At 47.5% G+C, this 27,258-nt stretch overlaps 1 protein-coding gene across 1 annotated transcript; it reads left to right on the top strand.

Moving 5' to 3' along the window:
- Positions 1 to 1,115: 1,115 nt before the first annotated feature.
- Positions 1,116 to 26,463, top strand: pkd1b (polycystic kidney disease 1b; the record flags this gene model as incomplete). Its single annotated transcript, XM_079182868.1, has 42 exons — positions 1,116 to 1,188; positions 2,222 to 2,402; positions 2,492 to 2,694; positions 2,820 to 2,938; positions 3,053 to 3,200; positions 3,286 to 3,551; positions 3,645 to 4,397; positions 5,323 to 5,454; positions 5,585 to 5,760; positions 5,861 to 5,997; positions 6,575 to 10,236; positions 10,372 to 10,524; positions 10,721 to 10,861; positions 11,707 to 11,989; positions 12,126 to 12,228; positions 12,350 to 12,478; positions 12,633 to 12,783; positions 12,945 to 13,082; positions 13,614 to 13,758; positions 13,841 to 14,560; positions 15,373 to 15,526; positions 15,619 to 15,874; positions 16,043 to 16,238; positions 16,359 to 16,526; positions 17,112 to 17,252; positions 17,362 to 17,572; positions 17,931 to 18,054; positions 19,139 to 19,267; positions 19,363 to 19,789; positions 20,109 to 20,223; positions 20,327 to 20,535; positions 20,741 to 20,943; positions 21,023 to 21,220; positions 21,306 to 21,460; positions 22,314 to 22,514; positions 22,905 to 23,079; positions 23,195 to 23,377; positions 23,879 to 23,983; positions 24,080 to 24,214; positions 24,291 to 24,493; positions 25,378 to 25,489; positions 25,573 to 26,463. 42 exons carry the CDS (start codon positions 1,116 to 1,118, stop codon positions 26,461 to 26,463), a joined length of 12,504 nt encoding a protein of 4,167 aa, XP_079038994.1.
- Positions 26,464 to 27,258: the final 795 nt, after the last annotated feature.

A 27,258-nucleotide genomic window follows, 5' to 3' on the forward strand; every position in this document is an offset into this window, starting at 1 on the left:
ATATGTTCTTTTTGTTGTTGTGACTTTACTTTTAATATTTATAAAACACTGTAGATGTTAAAGCAGGGTTAATATGTAAGAGGGAATATTATATGCAGACACATTATTAAATGTGAAGGAAATGTAATGTATTGTTGAAGTCAGACGAGAGTTTGATTTAAATGCATAAATCATGTGCTGTCAACACACAAAACAACAGTACAACTTTGTTTGCCAAAAGTGTACTAAGTACAGTACGAGAGTGAAATACTCCCACTATTGGAATTAGCACTCTTTTCTAAGTAACCAGTACAACTCCCTCTTGCTCCTGTGAGGGGAAAGTCTCCTCACAAAGAGAAATACAACCGTATCCATGGCAATGGGCTGACAATACTCCGCTATGGTTGCCTTATCACTGACTTCCACTTTATCTGTTCCCTCTCCAGGCAACCTAGATGGCATCCTTTCTTTTAAAGCGAGGTCTATTTCTTCTGCATGTGCGTCACAGAGCCTTTGTTTGGTTAGTGATGAGCTCTCCGAGTTGGCTCTCGGACAACAACAAGGCCGTGGGCGCAATGCAGGAGAGAGAAGTTTCAACGCTTGAAACCCAGACAGAAAAAAAAGATCCCAAATATTCCTAAAACAAATTTAAAAAAGCAACAATTTGTACCCAAACCACACTGATACTAGAATGCTGGTTTCTCTAAGGATCCTTAGGTGCATCCCGCCAGAGTGAGTCTGACTGTTTCTATTGAGCTCCAGGGGTTTTACAACATGGTAATGAGCAGCGTCGGCCTCCTCTGTCCACTCTGCTTCTATGGCCGTTGCTGAGAGACAAAGCAGAAGTCAGCCAGGCGCTCACAGAGAGTGGAGAAGAGGCCTTTAACGCAGCCCCAACATAACTCATGGTCGGGGGGGGGGGGGGTCAGTGGAGGGAGATGAGAGCATGGAAGAGGGGTTGAGAGGAGAACTTTCGACTCGTACGGAAGATGAGAGTCTTGTGGGAAAGAAGATCTGAAGAAGCTGCATGTTTTAACGTAACGACTGCAGTGCATTGATTCCTGCAATGCTCCATGTGGTGATCAGGCCGAGGCTCTTTTTCCTTTTCTCCAGGAGGTTGTGATGTGCTCTACAGGATGACAGGTACACTTGTGCCACAGAGGCAGGCGCTGTGGATTCTTTGTGTGGGTTTGATCGCCGCAGCTGCAGGTGAGAAGCTTCTTTTTTTGTCTTTGATTAAGACAAAAAAAGACCAAAGGCGACGCTTGGTTTGGGTAAATCTGTTTGTTTTTCCTCACCTCATTCGGAGAAGCGAGAGGTTCAGAGTGAACCACAGCAACCCTTCTGCTCTCTGGGATGTGAACTCGGTCATAATTGACATGCTGTTATAGCTTTATTGTTTTAATGTAGATGTATCAAATGGTCATGACGGGAAAGACTAGGTTATGCAGATATTGTGAGATATATATATATATATACAATAAATTGTTCCATGGAAGGTTTTTGACTTTTGACCCCTTAAAATGCAGGAGTATCTAATTGCGACGCCTCACTGGACATCACAAGAGGGATTTCTCCATTTCAGATAGTTTGATTTAAATCATTTTTAAAGCCTGAAGGGATAAAAGTATTCAGTAGTCCCCAAAACAACAGTTAAAAACACATTCATTTAGCTGTTTCAGTCGCACAAAATTCAGCATTTCAGTGAAAGTCTGCTTCCACGTTGATGCATCAATAATGTATAAGTCATTGCATAATAATTACTTTCACTTTTGATACGTTGAGTCCATTTTTCTGCTGAAACGTCTGCACTTTGATGCCGCAGGCTCCATTAAATCCAAAACTTTACTTCTTAAGTATTGTGTCATACGGGGTGTCGTAAACATTTGTGTTTCAACAGAAAAGCACGGTGTCTGTCATAGCATCGTATTCCCTGGTATGTTCAGCTCAAACTTCCTAATTAGACAGTTAACGGGCAAAAATCTCATCTCAAAACGAAGTATTACAAGTGAAACGTGAAAATATGCAAAATGTGAAACACCTGTCTCGCAACACCTGTGACTCTCGCTAATGAGCTCTTGCTCTTCTCATCATGCAGTTTATCATCTCAACGGTTTAACATGATTCACATTACAAAGTGACACCCCTGAACACGGCTCGGCTGTGGAAATCAACAAGTGGAGATCTTGACATTTTGTGAATCCATATTTTAAGCTGATTCGTTAAGAATTGACTCCTCCAGGGGACGTTCCTTGTCCGAAAGGCGGTCGGATCCACCTGGCCGGCCTGCGATGCTATTGGCTCTCTGAGAGGACATCTTCATGGCCTGAGGCGCAGGACTCATGCAGAGAGACTCTGGGAGGAGATCTGGCGACTGCTGGCAGTCTGGAGCTGCAGAACTTCATCCATTCCTCGTTTCCAGTGTGAGTGACACACACAGGCGTCTCCTTCCGTGTGTCTATATTTGAAATATCTACTGATACACCCTGTTGCTGTTTTTGTGTCGGCTTAGGAAAACCACCGCGTGGATATGGCTGAAGAGACCGGGGGGAGAAGGGTCTGACCCAGGGTCGGAGCCAGTGAGTCCTGCATGGTGGGCCGGAGGCGGCGAGAGTCGGGGGGGTTGTGCTCAGATGGCCTTGGGGACACGGGGACGCTGGAGGGAGGCTCAGTGTGTTGGACGCCACCGCTTCCTCTGTGAAAAAGAAGTAACTGGTGAGACTTTTATTTCACTGGAGAACACCAGAGACACACATCTTTTATCTAATCCTCATGTATGGCAATCGTATTATTAGAAATGTGTCCCACGAGGTGATTTTGGTTAATCCCTCTTCATGCAGAGTCTTTACCTCCTGCGGACAGTTACCTGACTGGATTGGCTCTCATGAGCGGCACCTATGCTCAGACCCAGATACTCCCCTCTCCCAATGTCCCAGACATCGGACAGCTCACAGTGGAGGTCAGTGAACACGGGTGAAACCCTGGTTCCAGACCTAAGGGGTCACAAGATGAACCTGAAGGATTATGTGAGAATGATAATTGCTTTATTTCCTTTCTCCTTTGACACCCGCAGATGCAGCTGTTCCCAGGGATGTGGTTCAGTCACGCAGGTCAGTTGGTGTCAGTGGAGCTGGTGGTCCAGCCCAGCCCCGTGTCCTCCCTTGCCCGTGTCCAGATCCTCCGACCCTACTGCAACCCCAACCACCACCTGGTGCCTCCCGGTACAGTAGATGGGTCACTATGGTGGCTTTTCTGGGAGCTCCCGATACCGCCGGTAATAATCTCCTTTTTTTTTTTTCTCCTCAGGTTGCAGCTCTCTCCTCAATCCATTCAGCTGCTGCTCTGCCGTACCGCTGTGCAACACCACGGGGGGCTGCAGCATGGGCCAGTACTGGTGCCACCTGCTGGAGGGCTGTGTGCCCACCGCCAGTCCCTGCAGCCCCTACGACTCCGCAGCAGCGGCCCGCGGCTTTGCTTTGCCGCCCAGATACCTTGCAATACCCCCCTTTTACCACCTGGTGGCAGACCTGCCTGTGAGAATAAACCCGAGCTCTGAACTCAACATTCTAAGCGTGAGTTGACCAAGATGGATGATGTTTGAATACAAAATATGTAAAAAAAACAAATAGATTCCTGACTCATTTTCCTGTTGTTTTCGGTAACAGCTGCTTCTTCTGGACCGAGCGATCACGGTGTACCCTGATGACATTGTGGCTATACAGCACACTCGTGACTCTGGTGCACTCTTACATTGCCTGAACAGCGAAGCCTCTTTGGACTCCCCCTGGCGCCAGAGTTACGTGTCCCTTGGGAGGACAGAGTGGGGAGGCTGGTGGGAGGGGGGCCTCACTTCCCTGCCCCAAGGAGGCCGGTGGGTGGACGCGGTGGTGTGTGATCTGAGGATGCTGTACGTGGACAATCTTCACAGAGCTACCGAGCACGATGACCGCTCCGGCTTCACAACCGCGGCCCCAGATATTCGGGCCCTGACAACCGGTCCCACTCCGGGTGGGAGATCTCAATTTGGGCTTAACGTCATCCACCCTGTGCCGGATGAAAAGAACCAGATTCATGTCCAAATCAACGTCCCAACGCTCATTGTTGTCACGGTCCTGTCTGGAGGGAAGGCCAGCAGCTCATGGTCAGCTCCAGTTCTCCAAACCGGGGTGCCCTTTCTTCCGTCTTGCCCCGAAGAGGTGGCTCAGTCTTGGGCTGGCTGCCAGAGTCAGTCCCGTGATGCCTGGTTCTCCTCTGCGACCCTGGTGTTGCCCTCAGTCGGGCTTCAGACCCTGAACATCAGTGTGATGGATGCAGTACGCTCTCAGAGTGTGAGTGTGAGGGTTTGTGGCTACGAGGCCGTGACGGGGCTCAGTGTTGAGCCAAGCGGATGCTGGAGGATGCTCGTAGACACTCCACAGGTCAGAATGCAAAAAAAATTAATTAACAACAAACACATTCTGCTTATTTGAGCAAATAGTTCATGTCAGCAGCGTGGCTCTAGAGATGGCAACGCCGGCTGGTTGGTCCACCGCATTGGTCCAGACTGAAATATCTCAACAACTATTGGACAGATTTCCATTTAAATTATGTAAAGACTTTCATGGTCCTCAGGGGACGAATCCTCACGATTTTGGAAATCCCTGGACTTTTCACCTATTGACACGAGTCAAATGTATCACTTATCATGTGAAATATAGCCACGTCTTCTAGATGCATTATTGGCAAAACGTTTGGTACAAACAGTCATGGTTCCTAGAAGATGTATCCTTGTGATTTTGGTGATCTTTAAAAATGTTCTCAAGTGGCACTATGAGGTTGAAATGTGTGTTTTTCAGTGAAACGTCTTGATAACTATTGGATGAATATCTGTGGAATTTGTTACATATATGTATGTTCCCCACAGGATCATTTGTAATAACTGTGGTGATCCTCTTGCTTTTCTTGTTTGCCATCATCAGCTCAACAATTCAGTATATTCTTTAAGTTGGTTTATGACCAAATACCTACAAAGCTGTACTTTGGGCTTAGTTAGCATTAGGTTAGCATGCTAAGATGCTACACAAAGACTGCTAACACGGTAAACTCCTGCAACAATTTCTAGTATAACAAACACATTTTTGTAAGACCAACACGTTTTGGCTTGTGGCTGATTTCAGCATGTTAATATTGCAACTGTCAGCATGTTTGTAATGCAGAGCACTGAGCTGCCAGCGTGGATGAAGAAGACTCTTCATCTATTCACTCACTTTTCACAAAGGAATGTTGACGTGTCCAACTAAAAGTTTGCAAAAAGGCACTTTAGTTTGTGTTTATGTATTTGATGTATTTTTCTTTACATTGTAGACATTTATAGCCAAAGTGGAGAGCGGTTCCTCAGTCACATTTATTTGGGTGATTGACAACCTGGAGAAGTTCGCCCATGAAGGAGAATCTTACAGTGTGGTTTTAAAGAAACCCGCTGAGTATAAACTCAGGGTAAGACAACTTTGCTGAGTTTTTGATCTTTTTTTTTTGTTGAAGTAGAAAATTAAATTGATGATTTTTTTGATTGATTACATTCTGAGCCTTTATCCGAAAAAAAAAGAACCCGTTCTCTTTCTGCTAGGTGACAGCTTCCAACCATGTGGGCTCCCAGAGCCAACAAATCCTCCTGACTGCTGATGAATTGACCCCATTGGCTGAGCCAGAGTTCCTGTTAGTCAGGGAGGTCGTAGCTGTGGATGCTGCACACCTCTACACCCTCAGAGTCCGGGTGGACATCTCCCTGCCAGTCACCTTCAGGTAAGGCATCGCAGAGGGAATCCTAGGGATGGCATGCTGTTACACCCTTGACCCTCGACTACAACTAGAAATGTACTTCCATGTGGTGTATGTCATGTAGGTGGGATTTTGGGGATGGCAGTAGCGAGGTGATCCACAACCACTGTGCTCCATGTCAGACCATGGAAGTGCTTATGGCGAGAGGAGAGAAGCAAGTATATGTCCAGGACTCTGTGAACTACACCTATCCCATCCCAGGTAAACACACAAACTATTAAAGCTGCTCTGATCTTGTTTTTAGATATACAACAGATCAAATGCCTATGTGTCATGTGAGAGGGGGAAAACCCACTGCATACAACCTGCCCAGCACCAAACAACAGACAGAATAAGTTAGCATTTAACTATTAACATAGGGAAGCTAGCAGCCAGATGTTTCACCTAAGGAGGTGCAGGGTAAGCGGCTACCTCGTCACAACAGCTCTTCAGCGTCACAACAGCTCTTCACGGAGGCTATGTCCATATTCTATACAGTCTATGCAGAACAAGCTAAAGCTAAAAGGAGAGTGTACGTTGGACTTCTTTAGGTGGCCAGAAACGAATCCATGCTAATGTTGCTCCCAGTCTGCCTGATGTGCAATGTGCTAACAAGTTCTACGGTCTTCATATGTCAGTGCTGTTAACGGAAAATGGACTTGCACCACTCAAAGCTCTTTACAATACATGTCGACATTCACCCATTCATTCATGCACATTCTACCTCCTGAGCCGCCCCATCTCCAAATGTGTTGTCTGTACAGCAACCTTTTCCTCATCTGTCTTTGTTTTCATGCAGACGACTACACACTTCACGTCCAAGTCTCCAACCAATATGACGACACTGATGCCTCATTGAAGATAAGCGTCCGCCCGCAATTAAATCACCTCCTCGTGTCCTCTTCCCTTCCCGCGCCCCTCGTCAGACAGACTCTCCTTCTGGAAGCGTCCGCAGAGCCCTCCACCTACGCCGTTGTCTACACATGGGACTTTGCCGACGGCTCCGAAGCTGTCCAAGGCACCCACCGTAGTAGGGTCAGCCACACTTTTGCATCTGCAGGAGTTTATAACGTCACAGTGTGTGCCAACAACACTCTTGCAGCCCTGACCGCCTGGCTCATGGTGGACGTTATGGAGGAAATCTCTGGATTAACGGTTAGCTGCAACGCACCCAGTGAACTAACCTCTGCGGTAGATTTCCGAGCGACAGTAGCCACTGGTACGGGTCTCATGTGGAATTTTGACTTTGGTGATGGGTCCCTGCAGGGAAACCGTACAGATGGTTCCGTCTCCCACGTCTATACATTTCCAGGGAACTATACAGCAGATGTAACTGTCTCCAATTCGCTCAGCCAAGCTCATCAGTCTATCGGCGTAGAAGTCTATAGATTGGCTGTTAGTGGAGTTCTCCCTGCAGACTGCGTCATGAGTGGAAGAGGCATACAGCTTACCGCTCGGGTGAATGGGAACACGTCCATTCTGACTTTCCATTGGCTGTTTGGCGATGGATCACCGCTGACTGTAGTGAGGGGACAGTCGACGGCCATGCACGCATTTCAAAGCCAAGGGATTTATGATATCACCGTGACTGTGTTTAGTTCTGTTACATCTGCGTCCTTTAATACAAGTATCTGTGTTGAAGCGCCAATAGCCGACATGACAGTGCTGTCATCACAGGAAGTAGTGGCGGTAGGAGACGAGGCTTGCCTCGGGGTGTTAGTTTCCCCTGTACAGATGAGTGGTTACCAATTTAAATGGTTTAGCAGCCCATCTAGTCTCATGGCCGTGACAGAAAACGCTCAAACGTGTTTTATCTTCAAAGATGAAGGTGTGGAAGAGGTATCGGTAACGGCAAGTAACCGAGTCAGCAGCCAAACAGCCAGAGCTTGTATCACCATTCAAAACCCCGTAAGTAAGCTGTCCGTGGCGCACGATAGTGAAAGTGGCACGCTGACGGTGAATACGTTGGTGTCGTTTTGGGTCGCTAGTTGCACTGGCAGCAATGTGTCAGTGCTGTGGGACTTTGGAGATGGATTTCCGGTGGAACAGAGGCAGAACGCGTCGCACGCCTTCACTTCGGCGGGTCAGTTCACGGTCACTGCTGCAGCATTTAATGCGGTTAGCCGTGATTCTGTGACCCTCAAAGTCAATGTTTTACTTCCTATTTCGGACATTTCCCTTCACACCAACCAGCCTTATGCCGTAGTAGGGGAAGAAACTATTATCTCAGCAATTAGCAGTGCTATCAGTAGCACCAACTACTACTGGACCGTTGACGGTATGGTCTCAACCAAACAGGGGACTTATGAGTTTAGATTTGCGTTCCCGAAACCAGGGGTTTACCACGTGAGGGTTATAGCGCAGAACTTGGTGAGTAGAAAGGAAGCAGCTATTTTGATTGAGGTCTTTGAAAGAATAGAGGGTCCTCAGATCGAATGTCAGAGCCTGACAAACATGAAATACGTACCGACCCAAGAGGAGCTGCTGTTTACTGCTTCAACCGCCAAGGGCTCCAATGTCACGTATCACTGGCTTGCTACACCGAGCGGAACAAACCGACAAATCTCTGGTGATGGGGAGCTTTTCCATATGTTAGTGGAAACTCCTGGTGGGATTTCAGTTCAGCTGAGAGCTTGTAACAAGTTGGGTGAGGCCACCAGCGTTGTTTCTTTAGTAGCAGTACAGCTCGTAGCAGGCGCACACATTACAGCACAATCGAACATTGTGGCATTAGGGAAAGTGGTGAACATCTCTGTATCTGTGGTTACCGGGTCCGACCTACGGTACCTTTGGTACGTGAAATCTGATCTTTCACCCCAGCAGACCCAAGCGCCCTTTCTTCTCCACACTTTTGCAAGTGTTGGTCATTGTCTTGTTGGAGTCTCCGTTCAGAATGTCCTCAGTCACAGCAATGTCACCAAAGAGTTCAATGTGCAAGAGGAGGTTCAAGAGGTGGGCTTTGAGATTGAAGGGAGGACGCATCCCTTTTATATCACCACGAGTGCTGCCGTTCAACTCCACGGGCGCGTGCGGAAGGGTAGTGATCTGCACTGGAGCTGGAAAGTTGGAGGTGCTGCGCTTTTTAATGCTTCTAATCAGACCTTTAGCTACACCTTTCCACGTGCAGGCCTCTATCAAGCATCTTTGAATGTCTCCAATGGGATAAATTGGCAGACGGCTTCACACAGTGTCGCAGTCGAGGATGCGATCAAAGGACTAATGCTGAACATTTCCGGGTCTTCGTTCTGCACCGAGGAAGAAGTCACTTTTATTCCCACAATCTCCAAAGGAAGCAACGTGAGCTTCGCTATAACATTTAGAAACGACGACTGGATTCATAGTCAGGGTGTATTTGAAGGGCGGTTCACCACATCAAGCCTTCCAGCGGGGACACATCTGGTGACCGTGAAAGGTTGGAACCACATCAGCAGTGCGGAGGTGTCTTCCAGCATTCTGGTCTCTCAGCATATTCAAGGTTTGCGACTTGTGAACTGTTGTTCTGATCCTCTAGAGGCTCTGAAAGGAGTACAGTTCAAGGCAGAAGTTCAAAGTGGTTTCCCAGTCAAGTACACCTGGATATTTCACTCGGTGGGGTCTGAGCCCACCTGGCTCACGGGACAAGAAGTGAGCTTTACGCCACCAGAGAGCGGTTCACTGTCTTTCAGCGTGCTCGCCACCAATGGAATCTGCTCCAAGACGGTAAATGACACCGCCACAGTTCAGTGGCCTGTTAAGAAGGTCAAGCTTGTCTGTCATTCAGAAAGAATATTTGTTGGTCATGCTGTCGGGTTTTCTGCAAAAGTGGTAGGAGGGAGCAATCCCAGATACCTCTGGTACTTTGGAGACTCCGCTGAAGCGTTTGTGACAGACTTGAGCACAGTCAATCATACTTATCACATTCCTGGGAAATACAGTGTTACGGTCAAAGTTCTCAACGGGGTCAGCGATGTGTCCACGCAACTACACATGGAGGTGGAGGAGCCCCGGTGTCCCAGCCCTCAAGCTTCTCTTGTCCAGAGCCGGTCTACTATCTTCAGGTCTAGACGGAGCTTCTTCGAAGCAAGCGTGGACATCAACTGCTCTGCTTACAAAGCCACATACTTGTGGGAGATATTCAAAGAGTCAGAGTGCAATGGTTTAGAATTCTCTGGGAACAAAGTTGCGCTCAGAAGTCAGGTAGATGCAACTTCCCCTCTCCTCTTACTCCCGAAGCATACTCTCGGGATGGGACAGTATTGCCTCGTCTTCACCGTTTCGCTCCGGGGAACTCCTCTACTTGTCAGACGACAAACCAGCGTTACAGTGGTCTGCTCAGCGCTGGCAGCTGTCATCAAGGGAGGAACTCACAGACTGTGGCCCGGCCTCAGCGACCTCGTCCTAGACGGATCTGAGTCCCAAGACCCTGATGTAGAGCCGGGAGTGGAGGATACACTGCAGTACCACTGGACCTGCATGCCGGTGGTAAAGGCCTCTTGATGTTAAAGTAACCTGAAAGTAATGAAGTGCTATCAATTGCTATTGTCTGTCACTGTCATCTTCCTGATTGAAATCTACTGTTTGTAGGGGATTCTAACACCGGGGTGTTTGTATTTTCAGAACTCCACGGATTCTCGTTTTGTGAAGCAGCTCATTGGGAGTAACAGCAGTAGAATGACTGTACTGAGCACACAGCTGCGCCCAGGCACCAGCTATGTTTTCACCCTCACCGTACACAAGGCAGGGAGGAGGCCTGCCTCTGTCAACCAGACAGTGAGTATTACCCATAATCCCACTCTTTCACAAAAGCATGCTTAATCACTTTAACATTGACTTTCAATGTTATTTTAATTATCTCTTGCAAATGAATCGTTTTTAAGATTTGGGGAAATATGGAGGAACTTACCATACAAATTTCAGCGAACAAGTCGCTTGCAACACATACTTCTGTTTTTTTTTTCATCTTAAGGTGACTGTGTGTGACGCTCCTGTGCTTCCTGTGATTGTGGAGTGTGTGTCCTGCTCTGTGCTGTCCTCCCATCACCACGTTAATTACAACAGCCCCATCATCCTCTCTGGGCAATGTGGACAGTGTGATGACCAGGCTCAGGTAATGATTCTGATGAATACTTCCAGGTTACACGTGAAGTCGTGTTTTCAAAGTAAAGGTCCCATATTGTAGAAAGACAGATTTCCACTTCTTTTTTTTTGGATTAGAAAGGAGTTTTCAGACACTGTGCCTTTTAAACGAGCCGTCAGAACTTCCATAATGTTGTGATGTCAAAACTATGCAGTAGTGGACACACACCGTGAGACCCCGGCTGCAGTGACACTGTGAAGACAGCGCAGACGCAGAAGACGGGAAAAGCTGACCAATCAGAGCAGGAAGGGGCTTAAAGAGACAGAAACAGAACGTTTTAGACAAAAATACAGCTATATTCAGACAGTATGAGAAAAATAAAGTGTTTTTTCTAATATTAAAGCGTGTCAACATGTTCCAGTAGAAACCCAATGTACAAGCATGAACATGGAAACGGGCATGAAATGTCTCCTTTAAGTCATTTTTTTATAGTTTTTGAAGTTTTAAGGTAAAGTTTCACATATTGTTGTGCAAAATATAGTCGTCTCATGAAGAAAATGCAAATGTTAAAAGTAAAGGCAAAAATTGTAGCAAAAGGAAAATATTTCTTAAAAAATATGACGAATCAAAAAGCAATGGTATTGCAACACATTGTGCTGCAGTTGTTGTTCATTGGCTTTTTAATTTGAGTGTTTATCGGCTTAAATAATTAATTTGTGATTGGACAGTTTAATCTATATTCAATCTCAGCAGTGCTTAATTAGGTAAATATGTGAACAGTACAATGGTTTATTATTTGCCATGAAATAAACAAAATATTCACAGACAATCAGACATCTGGTATTATTATGATTCATTTGTGTGTCTTCTCTCAGTACAAATGGCGTGCTGAGGACCAGACTGCCGTGACCCTCGACCTTAACGAGGCGTCCACCTCTACAGGGAGACGCTCTCCGAACTTGGTGGTGCGTTCAGGCGTCCTGCAGGCCGGGCAGAGTTATACCTTCACTCTCAACGCATCCCAGCCTGGCAGAGAGCTGTGGGGCAGCGCCAGCCTGACGATACTACCTAACAATCCGCCGCACGGAGGCCTGTGTGATCTCAGTCCAGAGTCGGATATACGTCTGCTGGAGACAGTGGTCACCTACAGCTGCTCAGGTAACACTGTGGTCGTCCTAGAAGCGTTAACTAAATCCGACATGTATCAATATTTGTCATTTTTAATAGAGAACAAGCAGCTTGTTGATTTGACAAGTCGGACTGTGTTCCTCTAAAATCTGCTCTTATTTGGCAGGGTGGCGAGATGAAGAAAGCAGGGCCTCTCAGCTGATCTATACCTTCCAGGCAGCACCATGCCAGTCCACCGGCACGGTGTGCCCCCTGCTCACTCTGTACAGGTGAGCACGGGCCTCAACCTACCTACCTGGATATTAGAAACTGCATTAAGAAGCAAGGTTTGGATTTACTTCCTGTCAAACTGAAGCTGTTTGTCTTTTATGTCTTCATTTCTCTCCCCAGGGGTACCCGTTCAACATTCGGCAGCCTGGTTCCGATGGGAAGTCCTGGGCGAGAAAGAAACGCGTCAGTCATCACCGTGACACTGCTGGTAGAGGACCACCTGGGGGCAAAGGTCATTGCTCTGAACAGGTAAGCTACCAGGGTTCGATGCAGCTGAAGCAAAATAGCACAAGCACAATTCTGTAATGTGCATCCCTTGCCACCGTACTATGTTTTTCATTGAGGTTATTACACATTATGCCAAATGTCTTTGTCGTGTTTTCCATATTGCTCCTCTCTCCAGAAAGTTGACAGTTGAAACTCCCCCAAGGGATGAAGTTGCCACTCAGTGGCTGAGGAACAAGAGCCAGACAGAGCTGTGGGCTTTGGTCCAACATGGCAACCCTCAAGAGATCATCCCTTACTCCATTGCCCTCACCAGCCGGCTCAATCAGGTCGTGTGTCAGCATTACATCTCATTTACCAGCGCACGAAATGACACTTGAGACTGATTATGATGAACTATAACTAAACAATACTGAAGATTAAGATCTCTGAAGGTTTGCATTTCTTCGGAATCTGGACTAATGAGTTTCACCCACCCACTTGTCCACAGATGGAGCCTGGACGCACGGCCACGGAGCTCATGGACAGAAGGGAGATCCGTGAAAATGTGACCCAAGCCCTGGCCTCTCTCCCCGTGTCCTCCCTGCTGAGCGTCGATCAGATCAGCTCAGCGTTGTCACAGTCGACTGTAAGTAATCGCCTGCTTTGTTTCCTTCACCGTTCTCAGCCCCAGATTTTAAACAATTGATGATCAGTAATGTCGGAAGTGCTTCAGAGATCACAGGGATCTCAAACGTTTAGATTTTGAATCCATTGAGAACAGTGTCATATCGGGGCCCGCTGTAAGTCCTGCAAACACAGACACAGTGAGAGCAAAAAGACGTGCAATAACGTTCACGCCAGACCTTAACCGTGTGAGTTAGTTTTTTTAATAAACTGTGTAGCCAAAATACAGACACTGTAAATGTCCCCATTGAAGCCCATTCAAATTCCACGACCATTACATCAAATACCCCCCCCCCCCCCCCCCCCGCCCCCCGTATTTAGTATACAGGAAATAATTCAAATGTTTGTGGCATTACGTAAACTAACTGGCATATAAAGGGTTAAAATTCTGAAAATGAATGGCTGACTTTGGTAGTTGGGTAGTTGACTGATGTTGGTTAAAATATTCAACTCACTGAAAGTGGAAAAATAATGTTTTTGACTTGCACACGAGGCTGTTCCCAGTGAACTGGTGTGTGAAAAGTGCCAGCAGAAGGTTCTGGAAGCCGTGGGGAAGATGATCCATGTCATGGAGGAACAGATGAGTCCTGGTGTTTTGTCAGCTCTGGAAACCGGGAGGAACATCCTCAACATCATAGGTGCTTGTCCACCCCCGTCTCCTGCATGACGCAGCCGTCTGCTGATGGTGACCTTAGCTGAGTGTGTCCTCCTTGTCTCCAGGTAGCACCCTGGCGGCTGTGTCCGAGTCTGCCGGCGCTTCCGGCGCTCACCCGGCCTACTCCAGCACTCTGCGGTCGGCTCCCACCATCACCCTGTCAGCACTGGGTCACGCTGGGGCCCTGATGCGCTCTCTGATGCACTCGCGTGTCCACGGCGAGGCGCCCCTTTCGCTCTCCACTCCTTATATCAACACAGTGGGCTTCCATGGAGACCCCTCCGACCTCCTCTGCACGCACCAGTCCGACCGAAACCAGATCCTCCCGCCTCAGTCATCAGCGGCCGACGGATCGAAGACTCGTCGGCCGTGTCAGTTCCACATCCCCGCCTCCCTCACCGCTCACCTGCAGAGTCGGGAGTCTGAGATGGTGCAGGTACTGTTTGGTGTGGACGCGGAGTTGGGATCCAACTCATTGCTGACCGCGGCCGACCCTCCGATTTCCACCGCTCTGGTCGCCATGGAGCTCACCACGCCTCAGGGCCAACCCATACCCATCCAGGATCTGGACCCCGAACAGGCCATACGGGTCACTCTGCCCAACAAATACCCTGTGGGACAGGACGATGGGGGTGGGGATGGGAGGGCGGGTGAAGCTGGGAACGGGACGTGTCTTACTGCGGCACTCCCAACGGAAGGGAGGTTGAACCTCACAGTCAAAGCTGTGGATGGACTGGATGACAACGCAGGTTTATATATCTCCTTCAACTTCAGCCTGGACTCAGGTACAGTAGACTATTTGTTCTTTCTCTGGACCCATCCTGCTTTTTTCCAAACTTTTGCACTTTGTTCAAATGCTAATGACCAATTGGCCTTAATGAAATTGAACAGCAAAAGTCAGACATTGTCACATTTTCACAGTCAGACACATAGTGGCTGTTAATGTCTGTTCATTCAGACTATAAACAGACTAGCTTCCTGTCGTTTGAATACACATAATAAGGTAATGAGTGCCTGGCTTCACAGTAAAAATATGAATACATTTTCGGCTGTGACAGTTGTGGGAAGGTTGGTTGAACACGTGACATTTAGACATTTCACGATGTCCGAAGACATCCGTTAAATAACGAGAATAAACTATCGTTAAAGCTGCTGTTGTTAACTTTAATGAAAATAACTTCTCGTCATAACTCTCCTTTTACAGCGACTCGGTACACTAAAATGTGTTTTCTGAAAACACTTGATCAGCGCTCTCTCGTTTGACAGTTGATTGGTGTTCATGAGCATTGATTGGCAGCATGCTTTATAGACTCCTCTGCTCTGATTGGTTGTTTTCCTTTGGGAGCGGTGGAATCTTTCAAGTGCCATTAGGAGCTCTAAAAGGAGGCAGAGGAACCTGATTTATATTTCACAGATTATCTGTCTCATATAGTGTCAGGATACAGTTGACACTTACCGAGTTACCGACTGTAGCTTTAAGGTCGATCATGCAGCGCCTACATAATAATGAATTAACCTTACTGTATATCTGTGAGTTGTTTTTGCATTAAATTATGAATTATAAAGGCTGTGTTTAAACTGCATTATGCATATCTAGGAGCTACTCCAGTGAGTCTGGGACATGTCAAGATAGAAGTGAGCCCTACAGTGCCGGGGACTAATGCGTCCCAGGGTTCTCTGGTGAGAGCGTGGGCCCTCACTCTCTCTGCTGCAACCACCTCCGCAGAGGAAACCATATTCCTGTCCCCGCTGTAAGTCCCAGCTCTTTTCTGTAACTCGGTGCTCTCATATTTACCTAATGAAGAAGTGCTTTACGTGACTGAGAGTTTTCCTCCCACTACAGTTTGGACAGGACGGACAAGACCCTCTCTGTCAACCTGACCTCGTCTCTGGTCGACGGCGGCCCCGTCCGCGTGTCGGTGTGCGTGTTCAGCTCGCTGTGCCGGTACTACAGCGTGGAGGAGAGGCGCTGGAGCAGTGAGGGTCTACAGCCACTGGAGGGCAGCACGCTCCACGCGGCACACTGCCTCACCCAGCACCTCACCATGTTTGGGGCCAGCTTGTTTGTTCATCCTGGGGCTGTTGTTCTGCTGCCGCCGGTATGTGAGGACACAAAGCATCTGTTATTCAGTGCATATATTTGGGAAACAAATATATATATATATATATATATAATCCATTCCCCAAATGCAAAGTCAGGAATAGAAAGAGAGCAGTCATCAACAGGCTCTTCCCTCCCTCCCTCCATCCGTGTCTTATCTGTGCAGCCAGGCGGTCCCATGCGCAACATGGTGGTGGGGATTGTGTGTGCCGTCCTGGTTCTGATTCACTTGCTGGTGGGGCTCATCGCCCATAAGCTGGACCACTTGGACAGCTTGAGACTCAGCCAGGTCCCTCTGTGTGGCCGACCGGGGCTGTACCCCTACAGGGTGCTGGTCAAGACCGGCTGGAGGCGAGGAGCAGGTCAGCCAAGGACAAATTCACAACGTGAACACAAAAATATGAGTAATAAAAGCATTTTCCATTTGTGAAGTTATGAAACCTCTAACTACATATGATGGAAATGATTAATGCACCCATCAGGCACCACAGCGCATGTTGGCATCAGTCTGTACGGTGTGAACAAGAGCGGCTCTCGCCACCTGCAGAGGGATGGAGCGTTTCTGCGTGGCAGCCTGGACCAGTTTCACCTGGAGACAGACGACAACCTGGGAGAAGTTTGGAAAATTCGGATCTGGCATGATAACACAGGTACATGGAAACCGCTAAAACATCCTTCTTTCAAAGCTGTTGCTGTTGCTTTGATTATGACCCTATTTTGAGACAATGTCCTTTGGGATTAAGGCCTTACATTGTAAACAATTACAACTATTTTACCCTCTACATAATGATTTGTTGAAATTCAGATTACATTTTGCGTGGCCACGTGCAGGTGTGCGACTTGAGTAATCACATTTTTTTCAGCGTGTCATGGAGCAAGAGATCAAAAACAACAAACTTCTCATTTGATACTGTAAGCATGGATGGATTACTCAACGGGCCTACTGGGTACAGGCACAGGCCCGTGGGCCCAAAGTGTCAGGGGGCCCCTTCTGGCCTTCACTTTCAAAAATGTCACTCAAAGAGACACACACTGACCAGGAAACGTCTCAGAATGACCTCAAAGAAACATAGAACGACTACAAACAGGCACAAAAAGACCATAAAGAAACACAAAGTGACACACAATGCTGGTGGGGCCTTTTTTGCATGTCTGTGCCTAGGGGGGGGCCCATTGTTTCATAATCCGCCCATGACTGTAAGTCGCTGAGGTGACTATCAACCATGTAAATGTAGGTCTGGACCCGTCCTGGTACGTTCAGCACGTGGTGGTTTGGGACCCTCAGACAGACCACATGTTCTTCTTCCTGCTGGAGGACTGGCTCTCCGTGGAGAATCAGAAGAACGGCTCTGTGGAGAAAGAAGTTCTGGCCTCATGTAAGCGCATACACTTACTTTCAACTGAGTAATATCACGTACATCTATTTTTTTTGTTGTTGCTACCTAAGTCAAGTGGCTGCGGTGTCTTTTTTTTTCTTCCGGACAGGTCCCGAGGAGCTCTCTCAGTTTCGACGGGTCTTCACCTCCCAGCTGACGTTTGGGATGGTCGAGCAGCACCTGTGGCTGTCGCTGTGGGAGCGCCCGGCCCACAGCCGTTTCACCAGGGGTCAGAGGGTCACATGCAGTGCTCTCGTGCTGCACCTCTACCTGGCACTGGGGTCTCTGTGGTACGGGGCTGTTGGCACAGAGGGGCACAGGTAGGATGGTTTATAAGCCTGGACATAAACCCCTACTCATTTCATGGCAGCGCATTCATGGAATTACACATGTCAGATAATGTAGTAATTGTTAGTTGCAAAAACGTTAATAAGTAAACCTGTTAATGGATATTTTTTCCCAGATGATTCAATAACATTTCAATGAAGATATGGTCCTTCTATTTACTGTAATCATTTCAGTCAAACAGAACAATCAATTATTTGTCAAAGATATATACAACGTAATGTTGAATAGAATTTGTGGCTCATTCAAAGGGACATTACGTCGTCACATGAATTTAAATTCGATTCTTTTAGGGACATAAACCCGTCTGTTTTGTGTCCCTTTTGCCACAAGTGGACCGGTGTCCGCCCAGCTGCTGGTTAACGTGGAGGCGGTTGCCGTGGGGATGACTGTTGCTGTACTGGTGTTTCCTCTCCAGTGTTTCCTCTGTTTCCTGTTTCGAAAAGCTCACAGTCAGGTAACTTACAACAGCTGCTTTGTTTTCATGATACAATTTGCCGCTGAAGGAAGCTTCGTACTCACACACCCGGGTTCTCACTCTCAACTCGTCAAATGCGGCAGCTTGGTCCTGTGCATCACACCATGATGCTCCAAGTTCATGCAAACAGATGGGTCAAACAAACACACTGTTAACTTATTTAACTTATGTACACACATATGTAACATACGTAACCTATATGACTTACCTAACATTCGTAACGTCACGTGTATAACATACCTAACTTACTTACATAACTTGTGTCATATGTACTGAACTTACATACTTGACTTAAGCCACATACGCAACATACTAAACTTACATATTTACACGTCACATACGTGACACTTAACTTGATTCACATATGTAATGTACTTAATTTACATTAATACGTTAAGTACTTATGTCAGGTAGATAACGTAGTTGACTAAGTAGTGTTCTTAACTCATATCACTTACTTAACTTACTTAACTTCCGTCATGTAAGTAATGTACTTATTAGATCACCTTCTTAACATAATGTATACCTAACAAACTTAACTTAGGTCACATAGTTAACATACTTAACTTATGTACGTGACTGAAGTTACGTAACAGACTTATTTGAACCCAAACCTAAACTTAACTAAGTGTTTGTTTGAGTTCACGTTAACCTTGTGTTGAAGTAAAGACTACTCTGCACCAAAACTATGCTAAAGCGATACCCAGTGTGTCAAGAAGTGACACCAAGGGTCCGTCTGTGACGAGTTTTGATGTGTTGCCTCACATGAGCCAGATCAGTTAGATGTGACTTAGTTTGACACATTGATGTGCTATTTAAAACGGTGTGTGAATGGAGTTTTGGTGGGGTTTGTTCTTGTGTGCTTCATCCGGGCCTCCTGTGTGCTGCTGATTAGAGGTCATTACAGGGATGTGTCGGACGTGCGTCCGAGTTTTGTTTGTCAGACAGTCTTATCTCAGTGTGGAAAGTGAGTGTTTTCCATTTATCTGAATGTACACTCAGAAATGTTCAGGCAGCAGTTTATGCATGTGTGTGTGTGTGTGTGTGTGTGTGTGTAACCCAGGTAACCGTGGACATATCAGTTCCTCCTTCTCCTGTTTGTCACTCTGTGGAGATGGACGTTTACCTCGGCCAATCTTCCTTCCTGTCTCTGTCACACTCCTCCGGCCCAGCGCGGGACAGTCCTTCATCTGTGAGCGCACACGTACATGGACACACACACACACACACACACACATAATTGCGGTTCCTGCCCTGTCTCATGAAGTGTTCTTCTTGTTCCTGTAGTTACTGGAGAGCAAGGCGTTTGACTCCAGTATTCTGGACTTTTGGGCTGCATCTGGCTTGGCGCCCCAGACAGATGGAGCACGTCAAGAGGAGGGCATAGGAACATGGCCGTCCTGCGACAGCCTCCTCAATCTACCAGCGGGCCCGTGCCTCACAAGGACGACCCCTGCACTCAACCTCTGCGAGGCTTCGCCTGCTCTGGGCCGTGCACGCCAGCTGAGGAGAAAAAAGGCCCTGATGCAGCTCCGGCTGGCCTCACCCTCCTCCCTCGGCACACCTGCTGTTGTTTCGTGCGCGTATCCCCTTTCAAAAGACATTTCCAGCTCTCACCAATCCCCCGCTTCACTGGACAAAAAGATCCACGCCATGAAAACCGACTTAGTGCAAGCCCACTGCAACAATCTGACAACCTTTCTGACTCTGTCTGGTGAGAAACTGTTGCAATATACGGAAAATTCTTAATCTGTTAGCTGCATGTGAAAAGTCTTGTGTGTCCCCGGCCATCGGTTTCTAGGCTGTCATGTCAAAGTGAGTATTGTATGGTTTCATACAAGCAAAATCATCACCTCAAGCAGAAGTAATGCAGGCAGGTTTTTGGGAAAGTATAAGGAATTAACAGCACTTTACTGCAAAAAAACAAAAGCCCACATTGCGACGAATAAATGGACTGGATCCATAGAAATATTTGCATAGATAGAGTGTGTAAACTAGTCTGATTCTATGGTTTTTTTTGTGCTTGATGCCAGAGGAGGATCTACTGATGTCTATAGCAGCAGCAACAGAGGACAGAGCAGATGTAACAAACAGCAACTCAGACAGCGGCTGGGATTCCCCGAGAACCACCTCCTCGCTCTCAACCGCGTAAGGATCGCTTCTGTGCATCAGGTTGATTGCCCTTTCATTGCAGCTCTGCGTTGCTCAGAATCTCCCATATTGCTGCGATTTTTTTTTTCCTCCCTCTCAGCCGGAGCACCTCCTGCAGCAGCTGGTCAGAGCAGAGCGAGGAGAAGTACGGCGCAGAGATCTACAAGCCAGATCCGCAGTCCTGTCCCGCCCTGTATGGCGCAGGACTCTACAGGTGTCCCTCTGGGGTGTCTGTGGACTCCGTGGCCAGCACCTTCCTGCCCAGCCCGTCTCCCGACTCCACGCGCTCCTCCTTCACCACGCGCATAGGTACTAGGCCCACAGCCCTGTTGGGTGAACTCTCCTCAATCTGTCCCCAGGGGTATACAGTTACAGTTGGGAATCACTGTGCTAGACTGTGTGATGAACACCCAGTAAATAGACAATTGGTATATTTCTAATCACATCTGATGATCTGGTGTGAACAGTGTTTTGACATATCTGCTGCTCAACCCCCCCCCCCCCATCATCCCAGGAGTTGCTCGCGGTCAGCCCAGCTGGCTGCTCCCTCCCTGGGCCCTGCGTGTGATTTACCCCCTGGTGGCTGTGCTGCTGGGAGCGTGCCTGGCCGTGGCCGGACTCTACGGGAGCTTCTTGTCCAGAACAGTCGTCCTCATGTGGCTTGTGTCCGCTCTCTCTGCCTTTCTGGCCTCTGCTCTGCTGCTGGAACCGCTCAAGGTGAGTTCATTCCAATCGAGCCTTTGGGATCTTTGGTGGATGACTCCTGTGATTTTAGTTGGTATCTTCCTTCGCTCAGGTGTGCGTGCAGGCGTTAATCCACACGGCACTGTGGAGGCCTGTGGATCCGGAGGTGGAGGAGCAGCTGGCTCAGGAGAGCACTGTGGTGAGGGCGTTCGGGGAGCAAGGGGGGAAGGTCAGACCGCCGTGTGGCTACGGGCTGCTGCAGGCCAAAGAGGAGGCCCGCAAAGTTCGAGCTCTGCGATCGCTCATGAGGGTGAGAATGAAACCTAACTTTCAAAATTGTCAATTTGTCTCCAGAAGCATCTTTGTGTTGTTTATCTTCTGCGTCTTTTCTGTAGCACTGCGTGTGCCAGCTGTTCTTCCTGTTGCTGGTGCTGATGGTGAACTACCAGGACGGCGTGGAGCAGAGGCAGGGCAGGCTGCTGCACTCTGCCGTCAGACGCCGTCTTCACACGGCACCCTCGGGGGTCCCGAACCTCACCTCACTCAGAGAGTAAGGCCGGCGCTCAGCCTGCTGCTGTCAAAAACACTGCGCCGCACCGAATGCAGCCACGCACTGTATCTGGGGGAGAAAACCTTGACCGCAGCGCGCTGCTTGTTCGGCTAGACGTTGTTATGATGCCGTTTTTTTTAAATGAGATGGTCTTCATGAGGTGTGCACCCGGCTTTCCCTGCCAAACATCAGGGACAGAGGCGGTTGTGCACATGACTAACGGGTGAAAAAAAAGGTTTTGCCAGGAGAATCTTTCTAAGTTTGTTAAAGACACATTTCCATCTGTGAAACAGTATTTTGGCCACAAGAAAGTGAAGTGCACACTACCTCATGGTGTAGATAGGGCTTCATCTAAATGACTTGCCAACACACAATAAATGTACGTTGTGTTTAGAGTGCTTTGAGACATTAAAACACGCCGAGATGAAAACAAGAACAATAAAGTGTCTTAGAATAATGATCCTGGCAAAACTCTTTTTCTTCACATGTTCGTAAGTCCGAGACACAGTAGAGATAACTACTGAGATCAGATTTAGAAAATCGATCACACTAATCATGCAGTCAACTTGTTTTAAATTCGGTGTCCTCAGAAAAATATATCACGGTTTAAACATGGGAAAAGAAGAAAGAAAAAGTTGTCCTCACATGACATGCAAAGTCTGTGCATGTCTGGGTACGGCCTCAATTCTTAATGACTTTTTAAAGTTTAATTTCCTGAAATTAAAAATACACACAGTCTCATTATTGAGATGAAAGAGAATGTCTGTCGAGAAAAAATTTAAATTGGGACTGTCCTGGTTTTGTGCACCATCAGCACAAACCCAAAGCTTTGGTCGGTTCTCTCTTCGTGCAGCTGGACAGACGCAGAGCGGTGGATCAACCACACCTTGGTGACGCATCTGCACCAGAACCCGACGCTGCGCCTCGTTGGATCGCCACGGCTGCAGTACGCGCATCCCCTCAATCCGGTGGAAAGTGTCTTTCTGGGAAACAGCAGTGGAGCAACACGCCAGCTCCTTGCGGACTTGCACATGGCAGACTGGGGCAAGAAACAGTAAGTGGAGTAGTGACGGCAAGGTGACTTGCATCTGAGAGCGTGATTATTAATACCTTCGCTCTTCAGATGTTGAATCCTCTGAGAGCGAGACAGGATTCAATTACTCTTTTGAAAATAATGAGGCGTGCCTCCCCATTAAAATTTGCCCAAAAAGCAAAACAATACCTTTGTTTTTCCTTCTGCAAACAAATGGGGCAATAACATAATGCACAATCTACATGATTCATGTAGATTGCCAAACTATTTTGCACATTTTGCATGAGATACTGAATCATCTGATCTCTCAACCCTCAGTTGTAATGATGAAATCTATATGTTCAGAGACACATGGGTCATATATTGAGTTCTATACGTTACCATATTCAGTAGATTCCTTTTTTTTTAAAGGTTTAAATCCCTTTCTATGGACTTCACACACTACCACAGAGAGTCTGGTTTATTTGTGTGCGTGTCCATGCGGCTCGAGTGGGCTCAGACACGGGGAGTCACCCCCTTTCTCTCCATCCATCCGCTCCTCATCCCTTCATCCCTCTCTGGACTGGACCTGCAGGTGGCACTTACGGTAACAAACACTGCAATCCCTTCAAATACATCAAGAATAAACACAAGGCGCGATGCATATTCTGAAGATTCAGAAATAATTTCCGGTGTTAAAATGCACTTGCTTCATGCCGCAGGTTCTCCTCCTCGTCTCTGCTCTCCTCATCTTGCTGGGAGAGCTGTGGTCCATGGCCACTGAGCGTGCCCAGTATGTGCCTCAGTGCAGACACTGGTTCCAGCTTCTCTTGGCATTCTTGTCCCTGGCAACGGCTGTCCTGCAGCTCTGCTCCCTCTCCCAGGCCACCTGCTGTGTTTCCGAGGTAAGAAACGAAAGCAGAAAACTTTTACCGTCCATCACGATTTACCTCCAACATTAGTGTCAGCTGAGCAGGCGCTTGTTGTATGTTAACCTCAGTTAGAGGTAACCTACATCTGACCTGATCTGGCCAGTGTCGGTGCTTCACTTTATTTGTCCTACCCTGTGCCTTGCAGTTTTTTTTTTATTTAGTGCAAAGACCATTGAAAATGACCAAAACAAACAAATAAAAAAAATAGATATAACAATAGTATTTTAAGTGAGAGATAAGCCTGAGCAAATAATACTAGTAATAATAAGAATAACAAAGATAAACTGAAGGGAACATTTTTTGCAGGTTTGGCAGCAAATGCTACTTAATTAAGCCCCTACGTGTACCTACAACCCGAACCCTTCAGTCACTCTTTGTAATTACATAGAAAAAGTTAGCAATCGTTAAAGAAACAAGGCCTATTCTACATGCTGCTTTGATAACATTACAATGACCTGTGCGTGTGTCATTTAGCTTCAATCCCAACCAGACGGCTTCATCGACTTCCACAGTGCTGCCCTCCTGGCACAGCGCTGTTCCCAGTGTGCCGCCGTCCTGCTCACTCTGCTTGTTCTAAAGGTAATCGAGCGCTCTCCTTCATCACTACACGTCTCTATACTGGTCCCACTGGCACTCTACTAAATGTCTAATCATTTCCACTGCTGCGTGCTCCAGCTGCTGGGCACCTTGCGGTTCGTGCGGAGGTGGGTGATGTTAGGCAGAGTGCTGCAGAGGGCCTGGAGGGAGCTGTGGGCCCTGGCTGCCCTGCTGCTGCTGCTGCTGCTGCTGTGCATTCACCTCGGAAACACGGTACGACAAGGAAGCGTTCAGCTGAATCGAGTGTTCCTAAAGATAGAAATGTATTTTGATTATGTCTTTGTTTCAGCTCTTCTCCCGCTCAGTGGAGGGTTTCCTGTCAGTACGTCAGACCGGGGTCTCGGTGCTGTCCATCCTGCGTGGCCGACTGGCTCTCCAAAGACTTTGCAGGGTCCACCCAGTCCTGGGCCCCATCTATGGGCTGCTACTAGTGGGGGGAAGTGTTTGGCTCTTAGCCAGACTCTGTGGAGCTGTTCTCATCCGTACATACAGGTACACAATGTGTGTGCATAATATTTACCAGCAGATGGTTGTGTGGATATGCAGCTAAAAATCCCAGCGCTGCATTGTCAATGGTTAGATGGAAACCAAACTCCCAAGTGTCCATCCGTTTCTAAAATGACGAGTTCTTCATTGTACATTTGACATTTGATGAGCATGATCACATATTAAAAAAACATTCAAAAAATCATGTGCAACAAGATGTTAATACTGGCTCTGTTTGGCTGTTCTTAAGCACAGCGGTGCAGCCTAACAATGCTCACAATGAGAAAAGCTAATATGCTGATGTTTCCTCTCACTTAACGGACCAGTGTGTAGGATTTAGTGGCATCTAGTGGTGAGGTTGCAGATTGCAACCAACTGAATACCCTTCCGCTAACTCTTCCCTTTGAAAGCACGTGTGTAGCCCAATGTAAAGGAGTGGAAGTACACACATTTGATTGCAAATGTGTTGTGCAAGGCAACTATTCTCAGAAGTACAATTAATTAAAAAGATTACTCAGATATATGTAATGCGTCGCTACCGACCACAGAGCGCTAGTGCAGCTGAGCCTGATGGGGATGTCATTAGTTTTGCAGATATTTGGTCCAATTGGAGAACCTGATGATGGCGCTTCGTGAAATATTAAGGGATCACCAAAGTGATTACAATTCATCCAGTGGGGGACATGAAAGATTAAACCAAATTTCATAGAAATCCATACTCTAGTTGTAGAGACTTTTCAATCAAAACCTCAAACTCAGGGCGGCGCCAGAGGACAATCTGATGTATTTTCATTTTAAGAATGAATGAGTGCCAACAATGAGCTAATATTTGGTCGGGTAAATGCCGCATTAAGTAGGTTTTCATTGCTAACTATTGCTTTGTCCTTCAGGGCAGAGCAGGCTGAGCTGTACTGTCCAACTATTGAACCTCAGGACTATGAGATGGTGGAGTTCTTCATTAAGAGACTCAAACTGTGGATGGGACTCGCCAAAGCCAAAGAGGTAGGCATTGCATTAGTTGTGGCGCAAATCTTCCAAAGCCCGGGCCATGTTGCTGATTCCACGCACGTCTTTTTCCCTTCAAGTTCAGGCACAGGGTGAAGTTCGAAGGTATGGACGTCCCTCCTTCCAGGTCCTCACAGGAATCCCGTCTCTCCACCCTGTCCTCTTCCCGCTCCCCTTCCCTGTCCTCCTCCTTTTCATCCCCCCGTCCCCTGTCCTCGTCTCTCTCCACGAGGTCTGAGGACTCGTCGGTGTCCGAGGCCGGGTTCGACGTCCAGCCCTACCTGGACCGCCTGCTGCCCTGCGTCAGTGCGCTGCTGTCTCGTTTTGACCAGGTCAATCAGATAAACGAGGATGTTCACAACCTGGAAATGAAACTAGAAGAGGCTCAGACAAGGAGGAGGAAGAACAGGTGGATCAGTAACGAGGACAAAGGTGGAGACATGTTCGGAGAACCGCAAAGGCCAAAGGAACTGGGAGGAGAAGGAAGGGAACCAGGAGAAGTGAGACGCAGGAAGACAGGTGTTTTTTACCCCAAGCCGCGAGTCTCCCTTCCATCCTCGTTCTCTTTCGCCCCCTCCACACCCCGCCCCTCTGCCGCATCGGCCTGCAGGTATCCCCGCACACGCAGCACCTACTCTGAGTCCGAATCAGTGCCGTTCCGGCCTCGCGCCTCCAGCAACAACCATGCTTCCGAAGCAGCCAAGCTTGCATCTGGGATCTGTGGTTTGTACCCCTCGGGTTCTCCTGGATACGGCGGGTCCCCCCGCAGGAGGGCGTGGCATTCTGGGACCTCTCATTCAGCCGATGCAGCTCAGCGGATCTCCCATGCTCACGGTGGAGTTGCTCCACGTGGCAACGGAGGAGACTATTTAGCATTCACGAGCACCAGACCCAGGAGCGAGGAAGGGGTTAGACAGCAAATCAGTGATGGAGTCCCCGTGAAGAGGAAGGCTTGGACTGAGCAAGACTGACATTGGGTTTACTCTGGAAGTAGACTGATCGGACTAAATATCTGTCGTGGTTTGCAGCTACAAAGCGCTGGACTGTATTTGCTGCGTCTTTGGCACTGCATAGATGAGTTCATATTGTTTGTCTTTCTTGTCTTTCTTAGAGTATGAGTTCTTTCAAAATAAGTGTCTTGGGTGCGGGAATTTTGTCACAAAATAATGAACTCCTATCCGAGACATAATAGATGTGTAAGTCGTTTTTCAAACCCCAGCAATTTAGACCAAAAAGCCTGTAATGAATGTAGTGTTTGTAAAAATTGAACAGTGTTCCTTACACTATTGCATACCTGTAAATGCAGTTATATGCTGTTGTACTTTTGTATCAGACTCTGGAGATATTTTACTCTCCAGACGAATAAAGACAAGAGACCGTTTGGTCTGAAAGTGGTTTCATATCTTCAAGCATTTTACTTTTAATAGGAAAACAGTGTTCTACTCCAACAGCGCTGTGTGCACTTGTGTTTGGTTTAAACGAGAACACAGCTCTGTGAATATTCTATCAGCAGTAATTCGTATTATTACCTATTTAAAGGAAAAGACCTTCATATATGAGTCAACACGCGATAACAGCAGCAGCAAACACCGTTAGTGCTGGGGAGACCGCCTGTGGTGTTTGTCACTTTCAAATGAAATGACATGAAACATGTGAGCCGCTTGACTTTGCCATACATGGACAATGCATTCCAGATGTGCGCTGTCGGTTTGGTTGTGTTGCTCTGTCATAACGAAATAAACACGAAGCAAAATATGGCCAATACA

The sequence above is a fragment of the Pholis gunnellus genome (assembly GCF_910591455.1).
Source record: "Pholis gunnellus genome assembly, chromosome: 21".
Taxonomy (NCBI): Eukaryota; Metazoa; Chordata; class Actinopteri; order Perciformes; family Pholidae; genus Pholis; species Pholis gunnellus.